The sequence below is a fragment of the Glossina fuscipes genome, unplaced genomic scaffold, assembly GCF_014805625.2.
Source record: "Glossina fuscipes isolate IAEA_lab_2018 unplaced genomic scaffold, Yale_Gfus_2 174, whole genome shotgun sequence".
NCBI classification, from domain to species: domain Eukaryota; kingdom Metazoa; phylum Arthropoda; class Insecta; order Diptera; family Glossinidae; genus Glossina; species Glossina fuscipes.
Window position 1 is genome coordinate 824293 of NW_023998517.1, and position 23761 is coordinate 848053.

Consider the following 23761-nt stretch of genomic DNA (forward strand, 5'->3'; position numbering starts at 1 on the left):
ATTACTTCAGTAATGAATAATAATTAAAATTTAAATTAAATATGAAATGCATGCAATTAGTCGGTTTATCGGATCTTTCTACATTTTTGTCTTAAGGCACATTCGAAAGCAGAATGAAACTTTCGTTTCAATTCGTAGAAAATTTCCCGTTTTTTTTTTTTTGTTCTTACTCGTTATTACAAGAGAGTGTGCAAACTATTAGTTTCGTTAATGCGTTCGTTTAATTCGGTCGCAAGTGCAGAAAATGCAAAGTGTTTCATTAAATTTAGTCATTAAAAAACGTGATTTTATGTACAAAGTGTTAGAAAAGTAATGAATAATAATTAAAATTTAAATTAAATATGAAATGCATGCACTTAAATGAGTTTTTAAAGAGAAAACTTATATTTAATATTCGGAAGCTGAGTCGTTTGTAACAATTTAAGGTTTATCGTTAGGGTTGCCAACACTTACGATTAAAAGACAATCAAATGAAGAGCAAAAGCAATGATAATAATACGTGAGGATTGGGATAATTACTGATTAGAGTTAAAAGAAAGAAAGAAAAAGAATGGCTTGTCGTTGTTGTTATTGCTTTTAGTTACTATGAATGAATTAGAGCGCCTTTTTTGCATTTTTCAGTTGTGGTAAATGATGTAATAAAATGCCTAAAAATGTAACCAATTAGTTGTAGTTGTTAATAGAAAATTTATAGTATTCTAAACTAGTCCATTAGTAATAAATACATTTTACTAAGGTTGACGGGAAAAGGAATAATCGTAACAGAACATCAAAGCTTTGTGTTCATAATAATGTCCGCGCTTATGTGACGGCAAAGTGGATAATTGGATTAAAAATATAAAAGTTTATTTTCACCTATTTAATACAAGAGCAGTAGGATTTGATGACATTTGGAAGAAGGGTAAATCATACATTCATGTGATATCTGAATTTATTGTAATAATAATAAGTTCGGTTAATTCGGTTTGGTTAGATTTCGGTTCGGTTAATTCAATGTTTCGTAAATGAACTCGTAAATGAAAAAGTAAAACGTTTCGTTAAACATGAAAGTTAACGCTATGGGTCAGTAAAATAATTAAATTGTGAAAAATTAAAACGTAATATTATTAAAATCACATGTAAATATAGTATATAAACAATGACCGATTAAACGCAGCTAAGGGTGAGTTCTATATGATTTATTTTAATGTTAGATATCTATATATAAATCGAATAATTTTCTTAATAAATTAATGCAATAAAAAGTAAAAACGCTATAGTGGGCCGTATCCTACTATGAAAAACCCTACACTGTACTAAAGTTGTTTCACGACTTTACAAATTAAGGCGGTATATCGGATCTGGATGAAAAAGCAGTCCGTTCCGAATTGTTTTCAACCGCGTTCCTTCTTGGGCCAAACGCGTCAGTTTACCAAATCTCTTCAAAATAGCACAAAAATTGTCGGCTGAAGATTGAACAGGATTAAACAGACGGACAAAAGGGGAGACTCGACGTAATAGAAGATGGGTCGATAGATGTGTGTATCGCATACATTCACAAACACATAACAACTTGTACCAGGTGTAGGGTCTAATAAAGAATATTATTATTATTTGAAAATGATGAAACTATCATGTAAGAAATTGCCCGAAAAGTTTTAAAACATTTTTATTTTAAATTAAAGATTTGAAGCTTTTAATAATGGTATATAAATCTGCGACAAAAACGTAAAAAAAAAATATTGCTGACGAAATGTTAAAATTATTTCTATATTTTAAAGTTTACCATCTAAGTGTACATAATACGGCATATAATATTTACATTAATCAAGTAAATTGTGATGCCTTACGAAGAGTGTACGTATATGCGTCAACATTTCTCTTAAAGGTAGGGAAAATCAAATAAATATATTGGTAGTTATTGTGCGTCCGGCTTTGTTAATCTTGGCAGATTTTAAAATACTGATGTGTTATGAAACATCATATTGCTTCGAATTTTCTTGTAAATCAAATAGAAAGTGAAAAAATATTGTTTTGGGGATAACCCGAAACAGTTACACCTAATCCCAAATAGCTACACACATCTACATCAAATTGAACTCTTCAACAAAAAATTTCTCTGAAAAACTTACTGCTAAGAAAAATTTAATTTAAAATGTAAGTCACCGCCTATGGCCATCAATGTAGAAGATTAATAGGAAAAAATGGCTAAGTCGGTAATAAATGACAAGAGTGAGATTTGGGCATAGGTTCAGAGAACGAAAGAATATAAAAAAAAAAGGGTAAGAAAAACTTCTGCATGTGCCTCTGCTATATTTAAAAATCTAAAGCCCAGCAAGCAATAACAAGCTAGGAACTTCTACTACTAGCAGTTTAAATATTGTTTTGCTTTCCGTCTAACGAGTTAGCTAAAGCCCAAAAACAAAAAATTTTAAAAAAATCTTTCGCCGAATGTAACCATGTCTTACATCTCCAGTAATAGATCATGTGTAACTATTTTGGCGGCAAAGTGATAAGACATTTTTGTTCGCTAACAAATGTTCACCAAGTTGAATAAAAGAAAAAGGAATCATTTCTCTGATCCGGTATCTATAGATTTCTGGCTTTAACTTATCTATAAAATGGTTTACCGCTTCAGCTACTTGCTCGGTATTTAAAAAAAGTGCCGCGTGAAAAATCCCTTAAACATAAATCGTTTAAAAAAAAGCATTTGTGAGAAAAAGAAAAGCTTCAATACGTCATTGTTTCAGAGTTAATGTTGGCTTATTTAGTAAATGATCGCCAGATTATTAATAATAGTAAACTTACCGACACCTGCGACATGGATTTTCTTCATCCATGGATAAATAATTCTTTCGCCATCTGTTGTTTCTCCCATCATATCATCTTCTGTGTCTGAATCTCCTAAATCGTCATCTAAGCCGTTTGATGCTAATTCATCCGGTGAATGGTCTAACATCAAACGATCCTCATCTAACATATCATCCTAAAATTAACAAATTTTTCCAATGATCTGATGATTTTTTAGCATGCTCTAGTCCCACTCACATTCTCTGATCCCGTATCTTCACATCGCAGTCGCATACCTAATTCTTGTAATTGTTGTCCGGCAGGTACAGCTTCTTCAATACGTTTTTCCAATTTTAGACCTAAAACAAAAAAGAAACAAGTTTTGTTATACAAATAATTAACTTCCCATTGACTATTTTATTAATTGTTTTTAAATAAATAAAAATCAAATTTGTGGCAGGGCTTAGGCTGTTTTTGTATGGAAATATATAAAATTTATTAAGTCTTCCTACGGTATGAATATCACACAATTACAACTATGACGTTTCGAAATCTTTTAGATTCACAGAGATGATCTAAAATCTTTGCTTGCAATGTGATTCACTTGTAAAATAAAAAAACCTGACAATGGGTTACCCACCACCTACTCGGTCACTCAGGCGCATCTGTGTGCGTGTAAGCGAATACTATTATATTAACCAGACATAGCCGCCGTGCACATGGCGACGTATTGAACTGTGTTGCAGCATATTTCCAATTCGATATCTCTAGAGGCGTCTTGGCTTTAAATAAGATGTCGGTATTAAAAAGTTCATCCTAACCTTCATGCCTTCCTTTTTTTCTCTTTTTGTTTATTATTTACTTCATTGTTTGCTTTTCTTTTGCCAAAATTCCAAACACGCAAAATATTAACGATTTTTTCGCAATGAAAGCGAAAAGTGATACTAAAAGAAAGCCGGTATGTGAGTCTACATGCAATCATAAATATCCATTAGTATTAAAAAAAAAAAAATAAATAAATTTTTCGGTTCAACAATCAGTTGAGCGGAATGTTATCTACTTTTCGCCGAACTATGATTACTCTATGTATTTGAGAATATATATAAAAATAACATTTTTCTAATCAGGAGTAAATCAAGTTGTCACTTTGCGGTTATTGAGAAGATTTACTAATAGTTCGTATATACATTATTATATTTTCCTGTATCGAGCGACTATAGAAATAAGGGCGAGCTAGTTGCTCTTTCCGTATGTAAAGTATAGATATTGAGATGACTTACGAAAAGCCAAAGGTTTTGAATAAATTTCTGAAAGTTGTATTTAACCTAATAGGTTAATTGTATCATTAGTTGGAAGAATTAGAGAAAGGAAAGCTATAACTTTTTAGTAATCCACTATCTATAGCAGATATAGACTCAAAATTAATATGATCCACTAAAGTAATAAACTCCACTGGCTTACTTCGCAAGGTTTAGGTTACGTTAATTTTCGTTTCATCAAAGTAACCTACGAAAAAACCCCAAAGCAAGATGCATCTTGCGATTTCGTTTGAGTTGCATTTATCTTAGAGAGTCAATCTTTTACTTAAATATTTCACCATTGGGTTCATTCAACACTTTTCGATCGAGTCATTTTATGTGTTCACTAGGTGAACGGAAAGATTACGAAGTATATTTCTTCTCTCCTGCCTTCATAGCGAATAGGTTTTATATATTTGCGGACTTTCGCACAACTCTACACTTGACTAAAGGTAGGTTTACCTAGTCCCTTTTATGCTTCGCCTTCTAAATAGTATTGAAATACAACGATATGTGTTCAAGTATGTCCAAAATTCTGCATTACACTAAATTCTGCTAATATTCCTGTTGAAGAAAGTTTTCCAAAAAATTGTTCCAAAATTAGCCTAACGTATTGGAATACTGTTTTTCACGCTTAACATCATTACTGTTATTTACATAAGAATTGCTGGCCTTAAGAAGAACCTTAAAAACTTTTGCTGTAATGGGGTTACCATAATGGGACTCTCGAGAAAACTTCAGGACGACTCCGAAATACTTATTAAGACAGATGTCAGGAAGGCCTGCCGAGGTGTTCGTCATAAACTAAAATATTCTCTCTTTTTGGAATTTTAAAAATTGTTTCAACTGCGGGCAGGCTTTTGCGTACACTAAATAAACCCTTCACAACACGCGCATCAAAAATTACTAAAAAACATTAAATAATGAGAAAAACAAAAAAGACGAAGAAAGAATGCGAAATTAATCAAGTTTAAGTGTAAGGAGAGACGGATAATAGGATTTGAAATCAAAAGCAAGCAAATATGTGATGATCATGCTTGGATCTGCGTTACTTTTGCATATATTGTACCTAATTCTTGTAATCCCAATGCCGTGTTAGAGGGCGGTTCAGTTGAGGAACAATGAAGTGGAATATCCATCATGTGAGAATGTGGGGAATGGGCCTGCGAATGGGTACTACCAACGCTGCCACCCGATCCATAATAACCACTGTAATATACATTAGAGGCAGTCGGTGTACCATTACCAGAAGGCGAAGTTAATGGTGCGGCATAGGCCGTACTTGAACCAAGCGTAACCGCCGGATCAGAATGAACAGCTCCGGCTGGTATATATTCGGGAGCATGATGCACAGCTGCCGCTGCTGCTGCGGCGGCCGCATGATGACTCTAATATCCAAGGCCTTGATGATGGCTAGGATTTGAAGCGACATAGTTGGTATAGTTCGTATTCTGAGGATGACCAGAAAGACCACTATTGCTATGGTGATGATGATGATGGTGATGTGTATGCGGATGGTGTGAATGACTGACCGAGCTATGATGATGAGCTGCTGCTGCCATATAATCGTTAACCATATCCGCTGTATGCGTAGGATGAGCATGCGACGGCATTCCATCTATCGCACTACTACTGCCAGACATCATATGCCCTGTGCTAGCAGTCATCGAGTAATGGTTATTATATTGATGATAATCATCGGCTACTGGCGGAAATTTCGGATCTAATCCACTATTCATACTCATAGAGCTTTGAACATGATGCGAAGAATGAGGATGATATCCCATTAGAAATGAACTCATATTTATATGCGATCGTTTCTTAAATTTTAAATATTTACACTTATTGCTGTTTTCTAACCTCTTTTTTTTATTTGCGAAACTTTAAATAATCGCTTTCAATTTAATTTTATTTATATATAAACACTTTTCTTTTTTCCATTTATTCTTAATTTATTTGCTCATGTTAAATATTTGCTTCCAAGATTTCATATATTTTTAGTCGAATTTTTTTTTATTTTTGTTTTACAAAACAAAAAGTATGAAACTTTTTCACATACATAAATAAATACTAAAATTTGTTGTGTTGTGTTTTTTTTTTTTTGTTACATTTCTTCAATAGAAGCAGAAAGTACGCAAAGAGAACCGAAAACACGCTCGAATTTCACGCGGATGGATTTACGCCGCCGACAAAAAATTCTAAATTGAGTTAATTCATAGTTGCACAATTATCGTTAAACACTTGCCCATGCATTTATGTACAACAACACATTAATTAGACATTTCACGTTTTCATAAATCGTTACGATCCGTTCGTTCTGTTCGTGACAAGACGTTCTTTTGTTATGTGCGAGAGCTAAAAAACACTAGCTAGCGAACCTGTTCGCTTCGCACGCATTCGCACAGTTATTCGCTCGCATACACGACCTAACAAACGGTGTGTGCTTCTCATTTCAAGAAAAATATAATAAAAATAAAACCCCTAGTCATCCATTTAACCAGTCACAGTATGCTAGTCGCTCATTCTCTGCCATTGAAGGCAACAATGCAATGCGGGATTGCATCAGTAGTAGTGGGAACAGCAAGAACAATCTTACAAAATTTTATTGATTTCATTGGTATTTTTTTTTTTTACTTTCTTTGTTGTCTTATTATTTTCAAATCTTGATTTACTGGTTTTAGTATTAATCCCATAGTTTAGATGGAAAAAGGTAGTTCCCTGCCGTCTGTGTTTGTAGTTAAAATGAGCGTTGTATACATACCCATCTAAACATATTTAATGTATGTGCTGTCGTGTGTGTGGTTAAGCACGTTCGAAATATTGTAGCTCTCTTTCATCTCGAACCATTAATTTTTAGCATTCGAACTAAGCCACCATATTGCAAACCATTGCTGAGTACATATTCCTGTATATTGAAGTGAGATAAGAATACTAAGAGATTGAAAGAGAGAAAAGTTGAGAGTAAACACACCCCTCCTTTAAAGTTATATGAAAGTTTCCTTTAATCTCTTACAATTTTACAGTGAAGTCGCCATCACAGAGATATGCTAATCATTTAACATATAAATAATTGTTTCAATAATGATTTTGAGTAAACTTTTAAAATACTTTGTATACACTTTTCACCTGATTGAGAAAATAGTATTAAAAACTCGATAATTCATTGTCCAAAAATGTGCATTAAGTGCTTGAATTTATGTTCATCATGTCTTCACTAGAAAAAGGCGTTTGTTGAGAAAAATCGGTGCAGTCTATATTAATCAAAATATTTTCCTAATACAATCTTTCCCCATCTTTCCGGGAGCATAGCGGTGGCCTGTCGAAAGAATGACATTGGTTTGACAGCGATCCAATAATCGATCCATATTCCCACTTCTTCAGCATTTCGGAACAGTGTACTCGCTAAACTGTGCTGCATTGATATAAACGAATGGTAATCAGAAGCCGTTTTGCCCAGAGCGGCAGAGCTTTCCATTCAAGGTGCAACAGTGTATCTTTGACAGCACTTGCAACAAGTGATTGCCATACCAGAGAATGACTTTTCGTCTATTAACCACTAATGCTAGTCTCTTTTGCAACAACGCATCGTGCAATTTGGTTAATTGACGTCGATAGACATCTGCAGTAACAATTTCGTCCGGTTTTAGTAGCTTTTAATATCTTGCTGATCCCACAATATTTTGTTGTTTTAGGTAGAGAAAGGTCAAAATCATCGAATCAAAACCTTGATACTTTGCATTGTTTTATCATTTTAATCAACAGATATCGCTGATCGAACAGTGAGTCCTAATTGTTTGAATTGTATTAGAAGCTTTTAAGAACTCTTAGGTTAAAAATATAGCGAGGCTCGATATCTTTCTTGAGCAAAGAAATTAAATTCTTATTGAATGCTTTCAATTTACTCAATCCTAATCTCCAAGCACAGGTTGTTGTTCTGATAGTAATACACAGACAACTTTACATTTCGTTTCTTTTACATTGATTTTTTTAATATGAAATCGATTTTTTTAAAGAAATTTCGAAAACCTGAAACCGGCTGCTGCTTGAAGAGTATAAATCTGTATTGAAAGTTGTTCCACTCAAGTTCGCTTTACTGTACAAGTGTTTGTAAGAGATTATTGACTTCAAAGTGTGAAAACAACAGTACAGAAGTGCGCGCATGAACGTCCATAGATATATCATGTTTGACATCAGACCGCCTATTTTCAATATTTTGTTTTATTTATTCAAGCAAGAAAGTGATGTAAGGAGGGAGTCGTGCTTGCTTTCACATCTTTTGCTGTTTTTGTTTTCCTTCTTCTTTTTTTTTTTTTTTCTTTATTTGTTTGTCTCGCGGAAAGCTTCTTTAGGTAAATAAAAGCACTATGATTATAAAGTAAAAGAAAAGTATATGGATGTAGAAAAAATGATTTGATCGATCTTAGTATTCAACGCGATTTACTCTTCCTTTCTTTTCACTGCGAGTCTTTAGGAAATTTGTGCTCGCACATAATTGCAGGTTGCCGCTTAAACTACTACTACTGTTGAGTAATGAAACGAATAAAAAGCAAACTTTACGCTGCAGACATTTTGCTGACTTGCATTATTAATATTTATTTTTCTTCTTCTGGTTAATAACACCAGTAACACATGTTACTTTTTGCTATACGTATATAACACATACGCACGGATCTGTTATTATTTGTACTTAAAAAGTTGCTTTTTTTTCGTGTACATACGTGCACATGTAGTAATTGGTTTAATTGTTTGCGCATCAATTGTTTTTCGCTCTGTAATGACGTGCATTATTTTATTATCATCCTATTTAAAATTTAATATTTTTATATCGGATATATTCGGACTATGCGGCCTTTATATAAAATGGATAAATAATTTCATATAATCAATGGTTTCTTTATTATCTTATAGTAAACTTTCTGGTCATGCTTTAAAGTTTACTTTTACTAAATATAACTTACATTGAAAGAAATTTATTCATTATAAAAAATTAATATATAAAATTAATTATATATAAAAATTTTTATCTATATACATATATATTATGTATAAAAATAGACGATTTGAAGAGACTTCGATCTGCCAAATTTATTATGCGAGTATGGGAAGCAGGAAAAGCTTTTTTATTTGCTCGTCTCTTCCCAATAAATGCCAAATAAGTTTGGCCTGATTTCGCAGCGAGTGGACTTAGCCATCTTCCTTCTTCGATAGAATGAGGTGCTCGACCCATCTAATGCGATAAAAAAAAACGTATATGTATAGCATTTCCTTCTCAAGAAATCCGTCTTACTCTTGAAATATTATAAAACGCTTTACATGTCATCACTTTAATGCGGACGAAATGCGAGCAGAAATGTGCACACAAAAAAGCGACTAAAGCGAAAGAAAAACGTTCACCTTTTTAACGCAACAACTAGTTCACGTGGGATTACCGACTTTAACATTGAACAGTTTCCCTATATGTAAAGACATTGTGTGGGCTTTGTGGAAACCACCTCTCCCCTATTTTTCTGTCCGCAATTATAAGTGTACGCTTAAATATGTGTGCTTGTCCTATATATATACAAATTAAGTTCAGTTAGTATGAAAAAAAATCTCCAGAAATATCTCCGCAGAAACCACTTTTCACATGCCTTTTTACATTTATTAAATTTCATGAGATTCTAGCAAAAATTTGGTTAAGAAATTCCTTTGAAAACACATTCGTGTTCAGAGGGAAGCGTCGAACCATTGGAAAAAATTCTACTTATTTTACTGGAAAATGTTATTATTGTGAAGACACAATTGCAATATGAAGTTGTTGGCTGGTTAAAAATACCCGAAATCAGGTCAGGTAGAAGGTGTAGTTTCGAGAAAGAGGCGATTGAAGTTCTAAGTCTTCTTTCATAACAGTCCTGGCAAATGCAGATTCTTTTAAAAATATCCTTCTACTAGAGAGACAACTGTTAGTTACCATTCGAGGGAATAAATTAATTAGTCATTAATAGTGAATTACCAAGAGTCAAACTTGAGCGAGTCCATCCGCATAGTAAACTTTTTGAGCCACATAAAAAATCTCTTTTGCAATAAAGCTTTTTAAATACGCCTCTTGAATATTTCACGAACTATTTAGGATGAAGAGAAGAGAGCTTACAAGGTAGCCTCGTTCTTTCAGAGGTTGATCCGCCTGGGATTTCGTCTAAGAACTCAATGGTCTTGATTCAAATTTCAAGTGCAGTAGAGTTCTCACTAAAACTTAGATGCTAATGCTAGAAGTTTTCAATCTTAGAATTTATTTCTCTGACTAACTTAATAATAACAATAATTATAGTAAGAGAGAACCAGATATTAAGCTAAAACTTTTACAAAATACATTGAATTCATTAAACAATAGTGCCTATGAAAGAAGCCGTCAGTGTGACGAGTTCGGAAACGCCCGATGAACATCTTTAGGACGGAAAGTATGGAAGGAACCAAAAGTTTTTTATTATTGTTTAGAGTCAACTAATTTGCTCCCATAAAAAATTGCTTTAGCTTTCCGTAAGAATAGCTTAAATAAAGTTGAGATAGACGTTAGACAAAGCTAGTCCGCTGCTTAAAAACCTGTCAAATATTAACATACATTTATATATAGTCAGTAGAATTTATCTATTAGTATTTGATAGCATCAAGTAAGGAATGACGTGAGGAGGGGCGTGGGGCTATTTATAAATTCATTTATTTTTTTTAACACCATGAGTGAGTCTCAGGAGATGTACGCGTACATACATGGCGAGCTAAATTGAGAATGTAGTAAAGCTAGAAAGACAGAGTGTGAGGTCAGTTTTAACTAAGCTAACCGAACACGCTGGACTTGTTTGTTGTTATTCAATCGTATCATGATGAAGTGCAGAATTGTTGGCTCTTAAAAATAACATTTCCTGCGAGTTTGCTAATAAAAACGTGTATAGAGCCTTGTAAGGGAGAGAACAGTGAATTAAATGATTGATATGAGTACTTGAAGTTTAACCTCCGCGAAAAGCTCAATATTCTTTAAGCTATTTAGCATATGGAATTTTTTTCAATTATCTCTTTCGTATATGACTGAGCATACACTGGCGGAACAGCCCTTTGTTCGGCTTGGTTGGCGAAAAGCGTAATTGCTTTTCTATTTACTTAATGGTCCTTTTCAATTGATAATGTGTCCACTGCATTTGTGTTTACTAAAGATGAAAACTTAATAGAGAAACAATTACAATAAATGCCACCCAGCGGCAATCCGCGCACATTATGTTACATCCATCATAGAACGAAGTAGACCACCAATAAAAGAAAAGAAAAAAAAACAACTCCAATAGTAATTAATCGATAGTTAAGTGATTTATTTTTCAATAACAGTTATGAAAACGTCATTAGGTCAATAGAAAGCAGAGAAAAAAATATGTATATATATACATATACGCACCTATATATATATCCTTCCCTCAATAGGAACGGCTTAGTATTAAGTAGAACAGTATTCTGCCTCAAGATGAACATTTAAGGAATAGAAATGCGTTTACATCCATGTCATACATTAAGAGAAAGGCTGCATTTATCGTGGACCCAGGCTTGGCCAAATGTAACCCCAAGCGAAGATACAGAATTCCAGTAAATGCAAACGCATTTGGTTGTACGAGAGGGACAATTTACGCAATGAACTCTTCGAAGGCCTTAATATAAGTTTTCTTTAAAGATATGTATGTACATATATATATGCGTTAAAATATGCAGTTTTAAAAAATCCTTCAATTATTAGCAATAGTAGACGAACTGATACATATCGAGATTCGATTATAGTTTAACTTTTCTATCTCAACACCCGAGATTTGCGTAAGCATCATCAAAAGACGGATAAATAGACCGACATTACAAATTAAGAATGCCTTATGGAATTTCGGAATAGAATGTCATAAGCTAGATGAGTATATTCCTACTCTACAGGTAAAGGTAAAAATTTATTCATTTTGTATAAGGAAAAAACTTTCATTTTTCGGACCTGACGGTCATTGCTTGAAAAGCGTCGCTATATTTATGTTATGTACTTTGTATAGAATTAAAAAAAAAGAGGAAATTTAAAAGACCAAACTGTAGAAAGATGAATAATTCAGCGTGGTGCTGATCACATGATTGACATGACAGCGAATGTTGCTTTCTGTAGAATGTGACCAACGAACACATAAATAAGAAAAAAAAAAAACAAAATAAAAAGGAAAGAATAACAAGCAATACAATATGTCTGCCTTGAACATTTTATGTAGGGTGGGCTTCGCAACATATCCATACCGCACATATACATGTACAGTTTTAAGAGTTCCTATACACAAACTCTTGCAATCAGTTGCGACTGTCAAGCGGCAAAGGAAGTTCACTTGCTGCACAACTTTGATTAATGATTTGCTAACACTACATATATCTCTCTATATATATATATATATCAAAACCTTCTTTTATAAGTCCATACACTCAAACAGATATAACGTAAATACATATACAAGAACCCCTAGCTCTGTATTGTCTGTTGACTCTCCATTTCTTTCTTTGTTTGTTGATTTAAGCTACTCATCAGCATAAGAAATATTAAAGAAAACGGCATATGTACATTTATGTGTGTACAATATGTAGGAATTTTCTCTCTAAAATATATATCTATAAGTATGTACTTTAATATTAAAAATTTTCAATATCCCGTTTAAATATAAATAAATAATGGAAGCTCGAAACATTAGGTATTGAAAATATAACTCTGCTGCTCTTGGTTGTTACGTAGAATAACGTGTGTTAGCTTATTTCAATCATTAACTCATAGAATGATTATGCGCTGTTAGTTTACAACACTTCAAAATTCCCGCTTCACAAAGAGGGATTAAGGGGAACATACAAACGAATATGCAAGGAAAGCTATCACTGTGCAAATATTTTCTTATGTTCACGCGTTGAATAGGAAAAAAAAAATTCGATAGAAACGAGTGTGAAACGATTTATTGAGATGCGCTCATCAAAGAATTTATCATATTAATTAACTAGAAGATATTTAGAAATCGTTAAGTGTTGTTGTGTTTAAGTTTGCAAACTCTCTAACTGTCTGTCTCTCTGTCTGTCTGTCTATCTATTTATGTTTGTTAACATATTGTGTGTAGATAAATACTTGTGTCATTTAGGGATTTTGCGTTCGACAAGAACGACATGCTGTGACAACCGTGATTGAGTATAAATGTCTGTTCCCGTCATCAAGTGCCAGTGTACGTACTGTACAATATTAATTCAGCTAATATCAAATTGATAGGGAATAAGTATCTTGTTGCCAAAATAGAAGAAAGATTGAAATTATTTTACCAATTCTGAGCCTACAGGCATAGGCAGCAATTATTTCGCTTATACCGTTTGTAATCTAGTCAGAGTTGCAGAAGTTGCATAGAATTCAAAGGTTTAAGTAATTTTCATATTGACTAAAGGCATTTTTATGATGTACTCTATGTGTGTATTTTTATTCTTCTTTTTCTTTTTCTACTTCTGCTTCATTTCGTTTTCATTCAGTACCATCGCAATAAAATTCTAACGTCCTACGCTTCCTCTCCATTTTAAGTTGCAAAAGTCTGAACGAATTAGAAGAGAGTTTGCTTTTTAAAATGGGGAGCTGGCTATCTATGTTGTCCGGCAAGTGGACGAAAATAATTAATACCGTTGAACATTACTTTGCAGAACTTTTTCAGAATTTTTTCCCAATATCATAATCGTGTATATCGCCTTTTAAATTCTCGCCGGTACGACACAATCTAATTAGTGTTGCTCGATATATGACGCCAAACACCATTTCTTATATATTTTTTTTTAATTTTGCTTAGAAATTTCTTTAATAGATTAGTTACTTTTCTCTATAAATCATTACTGATTTATTTTTATTTATACCCAATATATTTTCTTTCTGATAACATTTGAATTTTGCTTAGAAAATTCTTTGCAAAAAAAATCCTTTTCTCTACAAAACAAAAAACTTTGAATTTCCCGCTCATCTAAAATCTGTATACCTTATGATGTCATATCATATATATAATTGATAATGTTTTGTTGTATGCGTTATATGTAAAAAGATTTCCAAACTTAAAAGTTAAATGCTAACGACAATAAATGACGATAATCATCTAAGCGACCAACTATTAATATGTTCAAGTCATCGTGTTAGTAATTTGTCCAAGTTACGAAGTGTTAGTTAAGTAATGGGCTAAATAGTAGACAGTGGAAGCAAAAGATCTCCAATCGCGTCCAAATTATAAAAACGCTTACAACTGAAAATAGTGATTAATTCACGGTCCAGTGCCAGGGGTCCTAATGTATTATTTGACTTGGGATTTAAGCTCATTTGTTAACGGGGCACTATTAAGCTTAACGTTTGAGGAGTGGAGTTAAGACTTATCAAAAAGGTTTGTACCCTACACCAAGGTATGTAGAATATATAGGTTCTGCGGGTGTATGCAGCGCACAAAAGAAGCTTGTATGTCCGCCTGTCCGACATGTTTTAATCAAAGCACGAATCCTGTTCAATAGTTCGAGTCGCACCACTTTGTTTTAAAAAGTCGATATATGAGTAACTTTATTAGGCAAAGTGGTGTGTGGTATTTAAACGTGGGCTGTGTACGACAACAGTGTTTTTTTGGCTTGTTTTTCATAGTCTTAAATAATCTCTTGAATAGTTAAGAATGATAGATGATTGAAAGCAATAAAGATGGAAGAAAAAGATTGAGAAAGGAGTGGCAATATTTTTAAGGCTCCAATTATTGGATATTCCGAGCATGGCTACATAGTAGCATATAGGTACTTGAAACTAAAAGCGTTTTCCGCTAAACAACATTTTTCAAAAGGACCTACAGAATAACTCGGACAATTTTCATGTTTTTACAATTTTCGATAAGCAATGTAATAAAAACAATCGCATTTTTTTGCTAGAAAATTGAACTTTTTCAGTCAGATATTTACCAATCACGCAAAAGTCAATGCTTCTAGAATCGCTGGCGTAACTTAGTAGCTAAAGTCACGCCGATTAAGTGAAATTTTTTCTTTTTTGTTAGATAGAAATTTTGTGCCGCAGAATCGCTTGCTCTGAGCAAGCCGCGTAACAATACATTCGTTTTTATTGCATAAATATTTGCTTAGCCAGTTAACTGCGTCGACATCTTTAGCAGTACACTCGCATACTCGTCTATGACTGCGTAAATCAGGTTGTAATAAAACGACCTGACAAAAATTATTGGTAAAATACCTTCTGAGGCGAATACACATGCATAATGATCAAATCTATTGGGAAATCCGACAAGGGCTTCTATATTCGCCATGTATTACTTTCCCTTCTATCCCAAAAATGGTAAAAAAAAAAAAGTTCTTCTCAGGCTGATACATGATAGTATAGTATGTCTCTTAAAAAAGTAAATATCAACTGCACTATTAGCTTTCGCAACAAATGGATAAAGTTACGATAGAGTGCAAGAACATACGCGACATGATTAAGTCATAACGCATGAGTGAAAGGACATAAGCACCATGGTTAAGTCGACTTAACATCTTATGGTAGCCAAATATGGTCGACGAATGTACTCAATTTGGGGTCTGGAATTCACTATATAATTTTATCCCCATCCTGACGCGGTAGATATAAAAAAGATATTAAAAATATAAAATATGGGCATATTTTTTTTCCGTTAAGGCTTTGCCTAATCTTGAACGGTGGTTTTTCATTTTCATTCCAATAGCATGTCCGCCTTAAGGTCAGCGTATTACCCTTCTTGGAGCGAAAAATACAAAAACAATGTTAATGAAAAAAAAAAAAGAAAAGATACAAAAAAAAAAATTTACATTTTCTTCAAAAAAAAATAAAAAAAAAAAAAAAAAAAAAAAAAAAAAAGGTGAAGGAGAAGGAGAAGGAGAAGAAAACAACATCAACGCTCTTTACGACCATCTCAACCATGTTCTGGTGTTGTGTGGCATTTCATGATTGAAATAATGATTAATGAATTAATGCCAAAATTCAATTCCGATTTGGTGCGCTTTAGCTGCAGATGAGCAATTTAAAAGCCGCCCGGCTTGAAACGCTGTTTCGTCTCTATTTTTTTTATTTAAAAAAAAATAAAGCAATTACAATATAAAAAAAAAAAAAAATTATGTAGGACATGAACATGTGGAGATACGTAAAATTACGCGCGTATGTAAGTACAAATATAGTCATGCATACATACACATACATAATGTGCAACTTTACACAATAATCCCTCAGCAAATGCTTGGTATTACAACTTAAACAGATATAAAAAGAGTTTCAACTTCAAATATGGATTTTTTTTCTTTTTAAAATGGCGGTTGCGATGCCTCTTCTTCAACTTAAGCTATCATTAAATTTTAGTTTACGCTTACTGTTCGAAGAGTGGTTCTTGTTATTTATTAAGACATTAAAAGCTAAAAGGCATCATATGTGCACAGAAATACTGTTACTTAAAAACAAGTAAGGAAATTATGTGTCAATCTTTGATGTGATCCCCGGGTGTCTACAAACCCAAACAGTTTTCCTTTGGTATCGCATTTTTTACTTTGGTCTTCAAATCACTTGGATAAGTATTCGACACCGCACTCCACGTTTATATCTATTTCAGATGCAATAGTATTGATAACAACGCTACATACTATAGATAATCTAAGTGTACTTGAAGTGACCGCCATGTAGGTCAAACACAAGGAAACAAGACGGACAGACGGACAGACAAGCTTAAATCGATTCAGAAAGTGAATACGAATCGATCAGTATAATAAAAGATGGATCCTTTAAGGTGTTGCACACATCCGCATAAACTTAATGTATCCTTGTGGTATACGGTGTGAATATTCGAACTCTTACAATTTCGCGAAAAAAATCGCTTAATAATAGTATTTCGACATTTTAAATTTATCTGGAAACTTTGGAACGGATGATGAATTTTTTGATCGTCCCGCTGCTCTTCCGGAAACTAAAGCTTTATATGATAAAACGGCAAAATTTTCAATGTTTCTTGATGAAAATTCGTTCATAATAATAATTTGACATAAAGATTTGGATTTTTTTGATCCCAACTCTTATAATGAAAATAATTATAGTTTCAATATTTTATAATGAAAATTGGTCCTTATTAAATTAATGGCAGGGAATTTGTATCAGACAGTTCTATTATTTAGACCCCAGCATATATAGGAGCTCTCATGAAACCCAACTGTGTTCTGAGGCAAACGAGAAAGCCTTAAATGTCGTTTGTGGAAGCATTCTGGTATATTATTATTTAAGCAAAATGGTAAAGGTATAGGGTATAGATCAGTTTAGGCCGACAATAGCATTCGCACCTGTTATTCACTCATTATTCTTAAGTTACAGTAGAAAGGACTTGGAGATTTTATATATTTTTAATATAAAAATCAAAGAAGATGACTGCGCTAATCATATAGGATAGAGCCTTAAAAATTGTGATGAGTATGCAAGAGCCAGTTCCAGTTGAATATAATATTTTTGCTTGCTTTTTTTTCTCAAACTAAAAAATACCCGCAAATTGAAATGAAAGCTTTTTGAGAAGACTCTCTAGCCCTAAAAAGGACTTTGATCCCTCGTGGCTAGCATTGTTCAAAGCAAGCGATAGCTATAGTTTACGGCAGCGAAGCAGTCGTTGTCCCAAGTCGCTTTCGTAAACTTATTGTTCGGCGCCCAGTTTACTAGTACTTGATAGCTGCGCACTATGTTGAAATGTTAAATTTTTATAGCTTTAATAACTTCATGCTGAATAACGTTAAAATCAGCTGACATTCGTGAAATAATCTAGTGCCACGCGCTACGGCTCCTCACTATGACTACTACTCGCTACAAAGGTCCTCGGTCTCTAGTAAATAAGCACTAAGGAAAGTTTAACAAGTTGTTGTGACTGCGACGTTCAGTGAGTAAGGTCTTCGGGAGGTTTTTCCCGTTTTTGGTTTTTTCAATCGATACTTTTCACAGCGAATCGAGTTTCCATTTATTAATAAATATTCACGATCTAAGATGAATACAGAGTCGGACGTCTCGTTAGATGACTGATGTTATAACCATCTCTCGGGTCATCGAGATTACAAATAGATCTAAATTCATCATAGATTCCTGCATTCTGGAATGCTCGACATGTCTTAGTAATGATGTCCATTGCGAATAATAATTAGAGAATAAGTGAGCAGAGCCATAGCTTTATTTCGCCTTTCCCGAGTGCTATACCTTTTCTAACAACCCAATATATGTATGCATTTTTATATCTATCGAAGAACAGATCTTTTATATAATTTATTAGGAGATTCGAATACATGAAGAACTCTTCTTCTTTTGTTTTAATTTTGTGCGCAGGTGAGAAGAAAACTTTGATAAGAATTCGATAAATCGAAAAACGATATAATGTAATGTAATGAGAGTCCAAATATGTAATTAATGATGCGAAGATGCCCTGGACTGCCGCAGTGATGTAGGTCTGCTGTCATATATTTAATTGATTCTATTCATACAACAACTTCCTCATAATGAAATACATTAAGAAAATTGTTTTTGCACAGTTACGTTTATAGTACATCGCGTAATCATGTATTTCGTATAATTTGGGAGATTTTTGTTGTTTTCATTGTTGTTTTCAAGATGAAAGAACATGCCCACGTAAAAAGCAAGGTTTTAAAAAGTACTTAAAAGAAATTAATTTCGTTTACAATTGATTGAGATGCTTACACCATTGTATCCCTAAGAAGATTTTTTATCCACACATACCTGAAGCGAGTGTAAAGAGTGAAGTTTGCTGGTCCGTTGTAAAGTTTTACCCCATTTTTGTTTTTGTATTTTCTCTCGCTTCTTAGTTAGCTAATGAAATAGAAAACGTTTCATCTATTCATTCATTCAATTGAATGAACGGCTGTCATCTAATCAGCGTTGGTAGGCTGCTCGATTTTTCCATCAACATTGACGCCATTTTTTTTTTTTTTTTTCGTTTCGGTGATGTTCATATTTCTTATTATACATAAGTGAGTAACTTTATATTATACACATATTAATGTTCATATGCTTTACTTATTTTTTTTTTTGTTTTCTTAAAGATCTCATAAAATGCAAAGGAATCGTATGAGCAGAAGATGAAAGAATGTCTGTCTATCTTGTCTGTTATTTTTGTTTTTAAAAATTCTTTTTCTTTCTGTTTCTTTCTGCAATATTCGTTTGTAACATAAAAGGACACGCACCGCGTCACATCATGAAAGGATTGATTAATGATTTGTTGATTTTTCGCCCTTATTCTCTTTACTTACACTTAAGTCGTACACAAAATCATCCTCCTTCTTCTCGGTACATTTTCTTTTTTGTCATCACACACTTCGACATTGGAAACAGTTTACGCAAAATAAGTTCTCAAAAATAATTCGAAAAAACAAAGAAAACAAAAAAAGGGAAAAGTAATTTCCTTTCCTTTTAAGTCAAAAAAAAAAAAGAAAAAGAAAACCGTTTCGATATTTTCAACACTAAAAGCAAATTATAGGGCTTGGAAAGTGTATATGGATTCCAAGAGAGTTTACAAAAGCAAGGCATAAAATGTTAATAGGTCCCGTCGTACTTCTAGTTCTCTTGCATATATTAAATGATTAAAAGAAGATAAAATTTCAACCAAGTATTTCCGTTTCTTACCAAGCCCAAGGTTTTTGCATTGGTACATGTGGTGCCAACTATCGGTTGTCAACACAGAATTGGCTTAGCCATCAAATCATTCACAATAAGCAAATGCAGCTGAATGTACATCGATTCAAGACAAAAACCACAATTGGAAATTCGCCTAAGTATTAAAACAAGAAGAGAAGAGAACGAATAGTTAGTTTGTTTCTCTTTTGACTGCTTTAAAAGCATTCTCCATTCAATGATTTCTTAATGTCTTTACAACACTGCATTTGCTGGAACCTATTTACCTTTTGAATTCTGCCATCAAAACTGAGGGGCAATGCTTAAACTGATTATCTACATACTTCAGATTTGTATATGAAGATATGTACATACTTAACCTAAGATTTAAGATGTGCTTAAGTCAAGTTCGCTTAAATAAAAATTTTCGACTCCTTCGTTATATAAATTTCTCCAATATGAGTACATCTGTGTACATCTTGAAATTAACTGGAGAACTTAGTATCAGTAAGAGATGTACCTTTATTAAAATATGTAACTTAACCACCGAGTCTGCCTTTGAAAAAAAAATTAATAAAACTGTCTCGTATTACCTTTTAGTCCTACATTTTATTTCTTTGCTATAAATAAATTATAATAACAACAATAAGAAAAGCAAAAGCACTATAATGGACCGTGCCCCCTAGAAAATGCCCTACAATATCCTACTATTAATCATGTAAGGCGTTAAATGGGAACCGGTCGAAAAAGTTGTCCGATCCCAGACATTTTCCATAACTTGCGTTCTTGGGGCCCGAGTGGGTACACGTCAGTGTATCAGATTTCATCAAAAGATTTCAAAAATTGAATACAAAAAAGCAAGACATACTGGCGGACGGACCCAAACCTATAAAATTCTTTCGATAAATAGCACAACTCTATACGCGGTTTTTTAAATGTAAACATGTGAGAACATTATAGTCGTATAGGGTTAGGTCGACTATTCAATACCCTACACCATATTGTCTCAGACAATTTTTCTTTTTCTCATAGAATAGAAAAATTATACTCTGTTTTTATAGGGACATAGTATTATGGGACTGTATATTAAAAATTAGACACCTTTGCAAACGAAGTCTTGCGTGCCCCTAAAATGTTTGTGTCCAAGAGCTTCAAAAATAGAGTTACTTTTCATATCATTTTTATGTCAAATTGGTATGAAAACTTTGGACTGGCTGGGGCAATTTTTGAACCCCCTCTCAAACGACGAAAAGGTATAATTTTCAATGCCTCGTCATGGAAATTATATCATAGTAGAAATTTAACATAAAAAAATTTACTCTACCAGATTTGTACCATATCGGCCTATTTTTTGGAACTTACCCTATGAAGGATTTCACGAAAATTGATTCTTTATAGGGCAGAAAAGTCCAAGTTTTAATATGTGGCGATGAAAATTGACTCATAATATTATAGCAATTCATACAAAAATGAATTCTACAAATTTGGGGTACCTCCGCCTATTTTTGGATCCTGCCCTATGTAAGGATTAAATTTAAGTTGCGTTTTGGGCCGTCTTCTCCATAGATACGCACTTGAAAAATATGCCTTAATATAGAAATAAGATATAATTTTTGTATTCTACAACAGGTTTAAGAATTTTGTTAGACAATGTGGTGTAGGGCATTTATGGTCGATTTTGCCAGACTATAATGTTCTTATTGGTTTGTTAGATATTTTAAGTGCATGATTACATGAAGAGACAGACACGTGTGCATACCATTTTAATAGGAAGAGAAAGTAGTGTCATCAGCAATAGATTTAATAGATGATGAGTTTACAGATTAGATATTTTTATCACTTTGTTAACAGAATGGTCGAGGATATTTCCATTTAACAGAATGGTTGAGGACATTTATTGAAAGCAACTCTGTGCTCTCTCCATTCTCAACGTACGGTGCTTTTTTTATAAATGATGTAAAGGAAAAAACCACCTAACGGCTTTTAACGAAAAATCAAAGCCATTTTGCAAGTGCACAAAGAAGTGACGCATGCTGTTGGAGTGACGTATGTAATTTCCGGTAAAATATTAAAACGATTTTTAACAGAAAAAAAGAGCCAGAGAGAGAGAGAGATGGAGAGAGATTGGGAGAGAGAGGAAGAGGTCTTTGAAAATGCGAGGAAAAAAAAAGAATATATTGAGATATAAGTAAAGGATTCCCGTATAAAATAATTCTAAAATTTCATTAAGTTCTTGCAGACGACAGAAGTAAACATTTCGTCAGGGGTGGTGAGTTGCTGAGAAACGATGTTTGCTTAAATGTGCCTTTTTCATATCTCTCTCTATCGGTTTCCATAATATTAACAACAAAAAATATTTCCAGAAACCAAGTTAGAAAAAACGCTTTATTTTACTTTTATTCTTTTATTACTTATGGTCTCGTAAACGCGTAGAATACAATTTCAAATTAACTTTTCTACGCTCAAATAATTTTTTAATACTTGTTTTTAATTTGACTCTTTTATTAGATTAATGAACACATTATTTAATATGTTCTTGCGTGACAACGTATATCAGTTTAGTTTTTTTTTTTTAATTTTTCCTTTTTTTTGCTCTTTTCATTTTTTGTTTTCATTTCATCATTAGAAGCTTAGGTTTGTTGCTTAATACTAAAAATATTTTTTACTTTAATAGAACTTAATTCAATTATGTGGGGCTTCGCGATTTAGTTATTCGGTGTGAGCACTGACCATGCCAGACTTTTGCGTAAAAACTTGAGTTCACCTGCGGATCGTAGAACGTAGATTGCTGCAGGTATTTGATAGCTTCATTTGCCAAACAGAAAGCATACCCTGGGTGATTGGGTGATCGTTACAAGGAAAAGAAAATCGATCAATCCGTCCGTTGCTAGGGTGTTCTGTGGAAAACATCCATCATAGCCGTACTTTGTTTTTGCATGATTACAAGGTATCAATTGGAATAGGTTTGAGAGAAATGAAGTAAATTTTCCAAAAGCGCTTGTAACCCATAAGTGATGTCGGGCTGTGGTAAACACGGCCATGTCCCGCAGTGAACGAGTTAAAGTTGCCTTCCGATTTTTTTTAATTAAAACCGTTTTTGTAATTTAAAACAGTCTAATATATCCATGGCGAACTTTTCTCTAATAATAAGAGAACTACAAATTTTCTTAGCTATGAAATTATGAATAATTTATTTTAAAAGTCAATTTATACTCTAATGTAAATCGTAATAAATATTTACTTAAAACATTTTTTAACAAAGCAATTAAAAGCTAAATATACCTTTTCTCGCTATTATGCACGCGGTATACGAATATGCAAACAATCATTTTTGTATGTTTTCACTATTATGCAGTTAATCGATTCGACAATTACGGCATTCATTTGTGTAGGTTGTTGCGCTATATCATTTACTTTAACAGATAGAAGCTTGCGTGTAGATGTGTGTCTTGTAAAGGTATTGCCTTGGATCGCGAGAGTTCCTTTTTAGCTGCGGGTGTTCAGAAAAAAGTTTTCATCCCATCTTATCGATATCATTGCTGCAAAATACACGAAACTCAAGTATTTACACTGATTTCTATGGCATATCTATCACTTACCTCAACGAACATTCTTAGGGAGTAAGATTTAGAAGAATCGCCTTTGACTCTGTAGGGCATCGGTCTTAAAATCATCTTGGAAGATTCGAATAAGAGAACAGAAGTAGGTCCTTACTATTCTCAAAAATCCTCACAAATTACCGCAGCTGAATTTTACGTTGGTCACTAGTTAAGATTCTAGGCCGAGTTAAGGTTCCTTGCTTGATGAAAGAAAAGGGCGTACAAAAAGTACAGATACACTAGAAGCTATTAAAACCAGACTTCGCTTTTATGTGAAATTTACATATAATTTTTAATCCCCAATGATTAACAAAATTTTCCATATGTTGAATAGTGAACTACACAAACCTCTCTAGAACCGAATTTGTCGTTTATAGCTCAAAACAAATTCGGATCTACAGGGTAGATGTAGGGCAAATCAAAAAAAT

General features: G+C 33.2%; 1 protein-coding gene across 1 annotated transcript in view; it reads right to left on the reverse strand.

Moving 5' to 3' along the window:
- Positions 1–5869, reverse strand: part of LOC119641750 (homeotic protein deformed) — a 24328-nt gene extending 18459 nt beyond the window's left edge. The window contains 3 exon segments of the mRNA XM_038040587.1: positions 2788–2965; positions 3028–3128; positions 5137–5869. Coding sequence (XP_037896515.1) covers positions 2788–2965; positions 3028–3128; positions 5137–5869 — 1012 coding nt within the window.
- Positions 5870–23761: the final 17892 nt, after the last annotated feature.